General features: G+C 32.9%; 1 protein-coding gene and 1 pseudogene across 5 annotated transcripts in view; both read left to right on the top strand.

Annotated features, from left to right (window-relative positions):
* Positions 1-11,657, top strand: part of LOC111159941 (C2 calcium dependent domain containing 5) — a 99,646-nt gene that overhangs the window by 23,841 nt on the left and 64,148 nt on the right. For 4 of the 5 annotated variants that reach the window (XM_022522634.1, XM_022522633.1, XM_022522631.1 and 1 more), the window contains 4 exons: positions 870-965; positions 3,885-4,040; positions 5,071-5,269; positions 10,359-10,510. In XM_022522634.1, coding sequence (XP_022378342.1) covers positions 870-965; positions 3,885-4,040; positions 5,071-5,269; positions 10,359-10,510 — 603 coding nt within the window. Of the gene's footprint in view, positions 1-869; positions 966-3,884; positions 4,041-5,070; positions 5,270-9,248; positions 9,374-10,358; positions 10,511-11,657 lie in introns of all 5 variants that reach the window. The other variant, XM_022522632.1, reaches the window with a different exon arrangement.
* Positions 1,211-2,197, top strand: LOC111159942 (annotated as a pseudogene).

Here is an 11,657-nt window from a genome sequence, read left to right as displayed (position 1 = left end):
CCCCTCACTTTAAATCTGGAGGTGTCTTCGGGTCTAAAATGAGTCTCTTGTAGACAACATATAGATGGGTTTTGTTTTTTTATCCATTCTGATACCCTGTGTCTTTTGATTGGGGCATTTAGCCCATTAACATTCAGGGTAACTATTGAGAGATATGAATTTAGTGCCATTGTATTGCCTGTAAGGTGACTGTTATTGTCTATTGTCTCTGTTCCTTTCTGATCTACTACTTTTAGGGTCTCTCTTTGCTTAGAGGACGAGACCGGGTCATTTTTATTTATTAGGGCATATTCTGAAAAACCCTTATTTTTGGAATTTCTTAGCTCATTTTAACTTAATATATTCATTGAAAAGAATAAAGCTTTTGTTAAATGAGGTTCTTCGCATTTGTTGTTAAGACCATGTAAGATCGGACTTCTAATCTTAGCTCTACTATTTAACTATTGACACTATGCAAATTATTTAACTTTCGTTAAACTTTAATGTTTTCCTCTATAACATGAGGATGGTAATACTACAGAAATTACCTTACTGGGTTGGTGTGAGATCTATGAGATACTACACGTAAGGCATTTAGAACATTATCTGTGCTCAGATGTTACCGTCATCATTGTTGTCATCAGTTCAAATGTGGCTCCTTTGCAGTTACTCTTGATTCAAATAAGTAGAGACTTATTCATTTTCTAGTGTGTATATGTACTTCAGAATATGTAATAAACTACTTAGAGTAAAAATAATTAGGAAAAAAGTTACCATTGCTATTATGATTGATGTTATTTTAAAATTGTAGTTGGCATTCATTTGCTGGATTATTTAATTGTGCTTTATTTTGTTAAGGTAAAAACTTGATTTTCATTTTGAAATTTTAGGTATCCGTGGGGAAATCAATGTAATTGTCAAAGTAGACCTCTTCAATGATTTAAATCGATTTAGGCAATCGTCGTGTGGAGTCAAATTCTTTTGTAGTAAGTAAATGCATTTTATTTCACATTTAACAGGGTACTTAATTGTCAAATATAGGTAATCAAATTAATACTTCAGAACGCTAATGGAAAACCTATTATACTTTGGTTTTAATACCTAAGAGAGAATTGTCCATTTTTCAGAAACAATTACTGTAGCTCTGGGGACTATTTATTTGATTTTAAAGTGAATGAAATCTATTTCTTACAAGTTCTTAGAAATTTTTGTTAGAATAGTCCATTGGGGCATGAGGTATACATGGTTATCATGACTACGAGGTTGGAGGAGTTTGTGGAGCAGCAGGAAGGAGACCACCCTTCCTGACCCTACTCTGGCTTATATTCTAGCCCCTACTCCAGACTCTGGAAGAAATCACACTAAACATTGGTGGTAACAGTTGCTTACTGCTGGTAGAATGACTGGTGAAGATTTTGGATTTTTTCCAGAATTTCAATGAAGAATCCATGTATTAATGAAACAACTTAATCTTTTTTAGTTAAATCTTATGTTGGTAATATTGGGCCTGAAGGTGAGAATTGATTTCAAAAGCACTGCATAATAATACAACTCTGAAATATCTTAGAATGACTGGAGAGAAGTTTGAAAATGAGGGTGGGATATGTTTTGCAGGAATACTAAAAATTAATTCATCCTTACAGAAATGAGATCAGAGTGACTGTGGTCTGGAAATGCAATATGTGATAGCATTTGCTATAGTCCTAACTGAAAACCAAAAAACTAAGGGAATATATCCAAACTTACCTATACCATATGGTGAATAGGAGGAGTCTGCAGTTCATCTAGGCCATATGCTGAAGGAAAATCACTGCCTTGTTGCATTGTGTATATATTAAGCATGATATTATAAAGAGTTAAGTGATGCACTATATCTGAACAGTAGCCTGTGCTACCTTGATGTCAGCTGGTTATCAGTAGTCAGCAACAGCGTAGGGGGAGATGGACTTGTACTTGCACAATCAATGAAAACAAATCCCATGCTCTCTAATATCTACATTTGGGAAAACAAACTTGATGAGGCTACATGTGTTATGTTATATAATCAGACTTAATTCAGATAGACCATCTAATACCATCTGTATTAGGTAATACAGATACGGAGCCATTTGTGGTGGGTGGACATGTATAGTTTGTAGAAGTCTGCAGTAGTGTTAAAAAGCATTATTATCAGACATCAACTTATGGAGAAGCTTACAGCTTTTTTTTTTTTTTTTAAGATTTATTTATTTTTTTGCGAGAGAGGGAAAACATGCAGGTGGGGATGGGGCAGAGGGAGAGAATCTTCAAACAGAGTCCCCACTAAGCAAGGAGCCTGATTTGGGGCTTGATCCCAGGACCCATGAGGTCATGATCTGAGCAGAAACCAAGAGTTGGACCCTTAAATGAAGGGAACACCCAGGTACCCCATAGGTTTTCCTCTTCTACCAGTAGATCGATCTCTGTGAAAAACAAGCTCTAAAGTAATTTCTCATATTTATCTTATTAATTTCACAGTGATGAATATTGCCAATTAAAGTTTTCTTTTACAAATTAGAACAAGTTGCTTTGTTAATGTGTAGAAGATATGACTATATTAAACTTTGTGTAACTGTCAAAAAAGAAAAATCCAGTGGTATTTTATTTTTTTACTTTTATTTATTTTTTTAAAAGATTTTGTTTTTAAGTAATCTCTACATCCAACGTGGGGCTCAAACCCACAGTCCTGAGATCCAAGTGTGATACACTCTACCAACTGAGCCCGTCAGGCTCTCCTCTAGTGGTATTATAGTATAAGACATTGTTAAGGTAAGTGCTGAGCACTATAACCAAATATTGTGATGCTATCCAAAATTAAATAGGCATCATCTACAGATATAGTCCCTCAAGTGCCATGAAAAATGGGCTGGCATTGGGCAGATGTAGGCAGTCATAGCCAGCCTGGATTAATTGGGTTGAAAACTCCTAAGTAGTTGAGTTAGCATTAAGGCATGGATATCTATTTTAAGAGACTAATTTTGGATAGGTGTTCTTAGGTCCCCCCCCCCCTCTTTTTTTTTTTAATTGTTTTGCTTGTTTTTCTTTAGGTTATCCCTTTTTTGGATCTAATTAGATCTTATTTTAAATCTAACGACATTTGGTATTATTTATATTAAATGAGTTTGTTAAATAGTATAGTGACTACTGAACCAGTTGGCCATATGGCCATAGATTATTGGAGGGGCACCTGGGTGGCTCAGTTGTTGAGCGTCTGCCTTCGGCTTGGGTCGCTGTCCCGGGGTCCTGGGATAGAGGCCTGTGTCAGGCTCCCTGTTTGGCGGGAAGCCTGCTTCTCCCTATCCCACTCCCCCTGCTTGTATTCCCTCTCTTGCTGTGTCTCTCTCTCTCAAATAAATAAATAAAATCTTTAAAAAAAAAAAAGATTATTGGAATTTACAGGGCTGTATGACTCCTCAGATTATGTCAGAAAGGTAATGGTTTTGACTTTTGAGGCTGCACTGTATGTTGTAAGGAAGAACTTTTTCAGAGGGCTTTGAATAAAGTTTTTTGTATTTATTACCCACTTTGTACCTATTTATACAATGATTACCAAGCTGACATTCATTTTGGTTTTTAAACTTTGTATTGAATGCTATCTAAGGTTATCTCTGGCTGTTTTCCAAATTATAAACATATAATTTGTATCTACTGTTTTTACTATGTGAAAAATAAGAGGTCTTATTACAGAAAATGATTATTTCTAAGAACAATATGGAATTTAGAAGACTGATTGGAAGTATGACTATTATAATTACATTGAAATTAGCACAGTAAATGTGTTCTTGTATTATATATCCAAAAGGTAAGAATATAATTGAACATTTTTTTTAAAAATTGAATTTAACCTTGTTATAAATAGAAGCATAATAGACAATTTCTTTCAACAGCAACATCTATTCCAAAGTGCTATAGAGCTGTAATAATTCATGGTTTTGTAGAAGAGCTTGTGGTCAATGAAGACCCAGAATATCAATGGATTGATCGAATTCGTACACCAAGGGCATCAAATGAGGCCAGACAGAGACTCATTTCTTTAATGTCAGGTATTTAAAAGAAAGAACTTCATTACTGATTTACTTAACACTGTTAAATTTTCACTTCCTTTTGACATGCTATGTGAAATTTTACAGTGAAGGCTATGAATTGCATATGACTGATTCTCTACCTTTGCCCAATCTTTCTCAACGTACCACGTTGACATCTTATAAGAGGAAATCTGAACCAGAAGCTTATACTTCCTTCTTAACTAGGCAGTAAAAGGAATTTGTGCTCAAGAAGTGGCATAGTGGAAAGAACCCTGAGCAAGGAAGTAGGAAACTGGGTTCTAGTTTTCCTTCCTCTAGCATTTATTTATAATCAGAGTTTAGGTAATCTCTCTAATGTTTTTTGTTTCCTTTTCATAGTTCTTCTCTGACAATATGTTTTAGCTCCCTGTACTTCTTCCTGCCATTCTTACCCCATTACTTTTTTTTTTCTTTGAAGAACTTGTTTTTCATTTAAAATGTATATGTACATATGTATGTGTATATATATGTATGTATGTATAGTCACATGTATATCAGACAATAAATGAGTATAAATGTTATATTTAATAAATATGTTATATTTATATATAACAAATTTGTTTTTAAATATAAAATATAAACACATTTATATCATATTAGAAATATATCAATTATACTTAAATATTTATAAATCACTATAAATATATTTATACTTACTATAATATATAATGTCATTTAATATATTAAATAATATATCTTTTTTGTTTACCTCTGTATTTCTAGCACTTAGAAGAAAGGAAGAATGCCAGGCACATAGTACACAACCAAAAATTATTTGGTAAATGAATGCATGAATGAGTGAATCTTAATTTTGCTGCATCTGTAAAATGCAACTAGTTAATGTCTTACCTCCCTGAAATTAGGAGGCTAGAGCAGATAATCTTTTAGGTTCTTTTCAAGTTCTAAAAATCTATGATTTTTTGACTTTTTTCATTGCTACCATATCCAGCTTTATATTATGTAATGTGAAGATCTAAAGCAGAATGCATTTTCTTCCCTTTTTTCGCAGGTGAACTGCAGAGGAAGATCGGCTTGAAAGTGCTTGAAATGAGAGGAAATGCAGTTGTTGGGTACTTACAGTGTTTTGATCTGGAAGGTGAATCTGGGTTAGTGGTACGAGCCATAGGAACAGCGTGTACACTGGATAAACTAAGTAGCCCAGCAGCATTCCTTCCTGCATGTAATTCCCCATCTAAAGAAATGAAGGAGTAAGTATGAATCAATGAATCGTTCTTATGGAGCTTTTTATCTTTTACTTTTATGTTTTCATTTGATTTGAAATATTCTAGTAGGGTTGTTTAACATACATTTTTTAATATGGTGATTTTTTTTCCTGTGGTAATTTTTATTATCAGAGATGGCCATGAAAATCTGAAGCTTTAATCTATTTAGCTATTCCTAATAATTTATTTATACTTTCTTAATACGAAATTCAAGTTAAATAATGTAAAACTAAACTTATTTCAGATCTTTAGGCACTGTATATTCAGAGCATAAAATGGGTATTTATGGAATTTTTATTTATTCTTTGGGGAATGCTTAAAACCCAGTATTATACCTGATAATCCAATTATGCTTATAATTAGCAACATAGTATAGAAAGGAGAAGTATAGCAGGAAAGATTGACCCATGCAGGGGTCTCATGCAAATGTTTACAGAGGACAGTTTATGTAAATAAAATAATTGAGTATAATTAAATAGGGAGTACTGAGGATTGTGTAAAGCAGATATTGGCAAACTTTTTCTGTAAAAGGCCGGATAGTAAATATTTCACGCACTAGCCATATAGTTCCTGTCTTTGTTTACCAAAAAAAGGAGTTTGTTGTTCCTGAGCTAAAGGAATTTAGGCTCATACATTTTATAAAAACTGAGTGTGATTCAACAAAACATTTTGGTTGGCTGGATTTGGCTTATGTGATATCATTTTTGTCTAAGGCAGAAGATACTCAATGTGGTGGGATGGTGCTGTCTACAAGGAATGTTTAAAATGAAAATTTTCTGTCATAATGATTGGGGTGTGGGGCAGATCCTGGTTGGGACCTAGAAATGCTCACTGTTGTACACAGTAAAGGACAACTCTGTACAATGAAGACTTGTTCCATCCTAAATGCCAGTAGTACTTCCATTGAGACCCACTGATTTAGAGATTCTTCTAGATCAAGGGTCAACAATTTTTTTTTGTAAATGCCCAGAAGATACAGGTAAATAATAATTTAATCTTTGCTCATAACTGTTCAGCTTTGCCATTGTAACATGAAAACAGCCATTGACAGTATGCAAATAAATGAGTGTGGCTGTGTTCCAGTAAAACCTGATTATTTACAAAACAGGTGCAGGATGGATTTGACCTGTGTAGTTTGCTGACCCCTGCCCTGTATCATCAAGGAGTCAGGATTCTGTAATCAGAAAACCTGAAATGCTTCCCAGATTAACAATAGTCAAGAAAGGTTGACTAGAAAACAATCACAGTCTTTTTAAAAAAAATTTAATTCCAGCATAATATACAGTGTTCTGTTAGTCTCACATGTACAATATGGTGATTCAACTTTTTTTTTTAACAATATTTTTAAAAATGAGATTTTCCTGTTAAGCTTATTCTGTTTAACTGTTTCCTGTTAGTCATGCAGATTAAATTTTAGTCATGAGAGAGCACAATATTATATATATGTTGCCTGATTTTATTGGAAAGTACCTTGGCAAGTGAAATGACTTGTTTTAAATAAATTGAAGAGTGAATTTGCTCTATATTCCATTTAAGATATGTTTTAAAAAGATATGAACTGCCTCCTGCCACAGGTAGAGTCAGATTGCAGGTGTAACTTCTTGAGGGATTCACTTTTTATTTTCTTTTTCCACACCAAATTTAAGTAAAGACTTGAGTACCTCCTTCTCATGCCATCCTCCAGCTTTATCTAAGTTGCCTGAAGGGGCCTTGCTTTTGCAGCTGTGATGTCTGAGGGTTTCCTCTTTTCACTAAATTATTTAGTAGAAAGAGAATATTATATTGTCTGTTGGTGTCTTAAAATGATATAGTGATAGTAATGGAATATGTTTTGGCTACATTTAAGAATAATTCTGTTAATGTAAATCTTCTGGGATTGTGTAAATATTCTGCTTTTTTAATTTTGCTGTAGCCTGTTTGCCCCAAGTTGTCAAATAGTCACATCATGAAGAATTTAAGTTGCTTCATTAAGATTTTCTGAAAGACATCTTACTACCTCAGTCATGCTATTAAAAAAAAACAACAAAACAACTCAGTACTTGGGCTGCTTTATCTCAGCCAGTTTCTTTGTATTTTTGATAATGAATCAATTTTGGTTGCTAGTTTAAATTGTTTTATGATTCAACTGATTATGGTTATTTTGACATTTAATTACAACATTGATTCTGGAGAGGAATTTGATAAAAGGTAGTTTGGATTATGTTCCTGTCTGAATGAATTTAATATTAGAAATGTCACTGGTGTATTACTGCAAGGTAATCTTTCATGCAAGAAGACTGATAAGAATTAGAACTCCAAGAATACATATGGTGATGGTCCATTATATTTGGATTTTAACTAGATGTCATAACTTGAGGCTTTTACAATATTCATTTTATTTTATTCATTTTATTTTACCTTTATTAATACTGTGTTCTACTTAATTGTTTTTTTTCCCCTTTCAGATATTTAGTGTAATGAATGATATAAATCTCTTTGGTATTTCCTTGCTGAACTATCTCGATGGTAGAAAGTGCATTTAAATATGATGTACTGCTTCTCTACTTTGAAAAAAAAGTACTGTTTAAGAGATGTTAGCTGTAATTTCTCCTCTGTACAGTACTGATTCTTAGAATTTTTAACTACATTAGTCACTTCAACAGAGAAAGAGAAAACAAAAACGAAACCTCACTCTGTTGTTTGTATACAAATAGGTCACCAATAAGATGTTTGATTTTTATCAGTTGTATTAAACACATTTTTATTTTAAATTAGCAACAAAAACAGAAACATTGCCCTATCGTAAAACCAGTGATATTTTCAGAAAATAGTCTGTAGATTCTGTGAAGGACCATTATTGCCCGTTAATGATAGCTCATGTTTGAACCTTGACAAATTGTGATTGCTGGGAATGTTCACTGGCCAGTAAAAAAGAAGAGGCCAGGAAAAGTTGAATTCTTGATCTGCTTTAAAAAAAATGGAGATATGGTAGTTTTTCAGAATGTATTCACATATGATTCTTTTTCCCTCCTTATGCATAAGCAAAGCCACTGTTTAGTGAGATAATTGCTAATATGAAGTACAGGATTCTTAGTTGTCTAATACGCTGTTTTTCCCTACCCAGTGTAACTATGCCCTTTTAGCAGAATTTCTTCATGAACATATAAATATTATATGTGAATATATATCTGTGTGTATGTGATGAAAATATATCTATACATCCACATAGATATGATCTATTGCAGGATGTCAGTTGATAAAAAATTTCAATTCAGAATGTAGTTTAATAGACTCTTTAAATTTAAATAATATATTCTATTTGAGAGCCACACAAAAATTATCTACATTGTTTTTTATTAATGTGTTTTGAAAAGCAGTGTCCCCTTGGTTTTTTTTTTTGTTTTTGTTTTTTTTTCCAGTGTAATCTGGAAAGCAATATACTTGGAGTGCTGAAATACTGGAATGTTTATATTTGCTTGTATCCATTTAGTTTATTTTTCTTTATGCTGTCATTTTCATATTCTTTAGTACCACTGTCTTGCTATTATAGACAGAAACAGCTGTTAAACTTTCTTTATAGAAAAATATAATTTCATGAATTCAGTTTCAGAAGCAGCATAAGAGCTTTATATTTGACTATTCATTTTTATGGGTGTTTTGTCCCCGTGTAGTAAACTTTATGGTGATCAAAAATATTTTAAAGCAACTCAGAATCCAAATCTTAGTCTTTCTTATTTAATGCCACTATTACTGTTTTTCTTATTCACAGTCCTGGTTATTAATCTGATCCCTTAAAACTATAACTGTATCCTAACAAGTTAGTATTTAGCTATTCTTTTTAAATTTCATTCTGATTTTTTGCATGTTGGGGGTTAAAAATTCCTCTCCCCTAACTAAAGCTCCTTTGAAATTATTTTAACATAACTTTGCTATCTGTTGTATGTATTGTTTTCTTTTCTTCCACTTTGACTACAAATTCCCTCAGGTCTCCGCTGGTTCATCCTCCAAGCCATGGATGCCGCTCGACTCACAACAGCCCAATTCACACTGCTACTGGCTCACGACTTACTCAGAACTTCTCTGTGTCTGTTCCCACTCTCATCTATACTGGTACGAGACTGCTCAGACTCCAGAGCTGGGGAAGGCAGGCCACAGGCAGAGTGGCTGTAAAGGGCAGGCAGGCAGGTAGCGTAGTGTAGGCAGGTGCCACAAGTCTTTGCTTCCTCCTTTTCTTACTTGAAGTCCAGCTGCAGTGAAGAAATCCAGTATGTAGCCACCACAGAGGCTCTCACTACTCTGAAGTGAAAGTGTTCTAGCTTCCAAAGTTTCTTCCATAGATCCTGTAAGAACCCTATCTTTATGTATGCATCCTGTAAGACTTAGGAGTATCCTCCAGTATGTGTTTTGCCATTATTTCTGCATTTGGTTAGAAATAAAATTGATGATTGGATTCTAAATGAAATAGCTGTCAAAGCTTCTGATTTTCTTATTTTATTTATGTACAAAACCTGTTACATAGTAGGGTCTGTTTTATTCTGTGGAAGAGAGCTGTTGGAAAACAGGTAAGCAACTCTTCTGCATAAAATGCAATGGTTCTGTGTAGCTATATTCATTTTTCTCTCTGCTGTGTTTTTAGCTGTGGCACTCTTGATGCTATAGGATAAGGAAACATTTTTCTTTTGAAGATATCTGTGTGTGCAAATATAAAAACTATTCTGAATATTTGCACACACCATTTGCATCATTTTTTCTTTGTAACTTAAAAAAGCATTGTTTATTTGAAAGTATTTTCAGTCATGTATTTATTTTTTTTGTTTACTTTTCCTTTTAATATTTTTTACCCCCTTAGTCTGTCATTTCATGCTTTTTTGCTTATTTACTTGGCTTATTAACTGTTTCAGTGCAGATAATTATTTATCTGGAGAATGATGAATGGTTAAACAGCAATTGGTTGTCTTTGGCCTCATACCCAGCTCCACAGTTAAGAAATGACTGCTGGCCCTGCCCAATATATTCCTGGTGTTTGGATCATGCTGCCTTCCGTCAGGTCCTTTGGCACATGATTGCTTAATATTTCTCCACCTTCTTCTGGCAGGATTCCCTTCAATGAAGATCCCAATCCCAATACTCACTCATCAGGACCCTCAACCCCTCTGAAAAACCAAACTTATTCCTTTTCACCTTCCAAGTCCTACAGTCGACAGTCCTCTTCTTCTGACACAGATTTGAGTTTGACACCCAAAACTGGTAAGGCGCTTCCACCCACCTTTTTCTTTTTCTTTCTTTCTTTCTTTCTTTTTTTTTTTTTTTCCAGATTTGTTTCTGTTCTTTACTAGCTTTCCATCCAAGGCTTTCCTCCTATTTTTGGCATTTAAGTTAAAAGATAATAGAATACTGATCATTTTCAGTTACTACCATTAAAATATGAAAATTTCATATAGCTCAGAAATTATCTTGTTCAAAGATCTGTATTTGTTGATTTAATCATAGTGTAGATATGAAGTCCAGAATTTATTTTTGCATGTAGACATTTTTTCATTTCATGCTCATATTATGAGGAATAATATCTTAAAGCTTTTGAATAGAAGGTAATATTAGTAGTTTGCAATCCACTTCCTCATGTAGTAGAAACATTTTCAAATTCATTTTTCTTTCTATTTCTGAATTTAATTCTAAGATTTTATTATGAAAAAATTTTTAGAATTGAAATGGTTATATTGGAGTACATATATCTATTAACTTCTTGCTATTTCAAATGTTTGGTTTTGCTAGTCTTGCTCTCTAGGTTAGAAAGTAGCATTTTTGCTTTACTTATTCTTACATATTTCTCAAGGTATGCAATTTATAGTTTTTCCCTCTCCTATTTGTATTTTGATGAATAATTTCTGTGAGTTTTTGTGAATGTTTTATGATAAAAATTGTTTAAAAAATCAAATTATTTCATTACTTCTTAAAGTAGAATTGTTATTCAAATCATTAAGAAGAGTAAAATGTAAAAAGTTAAAAAGTTAGTGGTTAACAATTTTTATAAATATTGTTTTTGTCTATCAGTTTTCTCTCCAGATTGATGAAAACATTTTGCATACTTCCTGTGTCATTTTATCATCTTTAATAACCTTTTGTGTGTTACACAAGAAATTTATAAAATGATCCCAGATTTTATGAAAACAATGAAAAGAAATCAACTTTGAAAACCAGTGCTAATTCTAAAGAAAGGGAATTAAAAAGAAAGCCTGTAGATTTAGTATCTATTTTTATATAAATGTAGTCACAGAGTGAGAGGAAGATAATTATGGATACCTAATTTTTTGAAGACAATAGCTTTATTCTTTATTTACGTATACATAATATGTGTAACGTCTAAAAATCATGAGACTTTTTTTTTTTTTTTTTT

The sequence above is a fragment of the Enhydra lutris genome, unplaced genomic scaffold (assembly GCF_002288905.1).
Source record: "Enhydra lutris kenyoni isolate GAN:26980312 unplaced genomic scaffold, ASM228890v2 scaffoldscaffold72, whole genome shotgun sequence".
NCBI classification, from domain to species: domain Eukaryota; kingdom Metazoa; phylum Chordata; class Mammalia; order Carnivora; family Mustelidae; genus Enhydra; species Enhydra lutris.
This window is presented reverse-complemented; position numbering and strand designations above follow the sequence as displayed.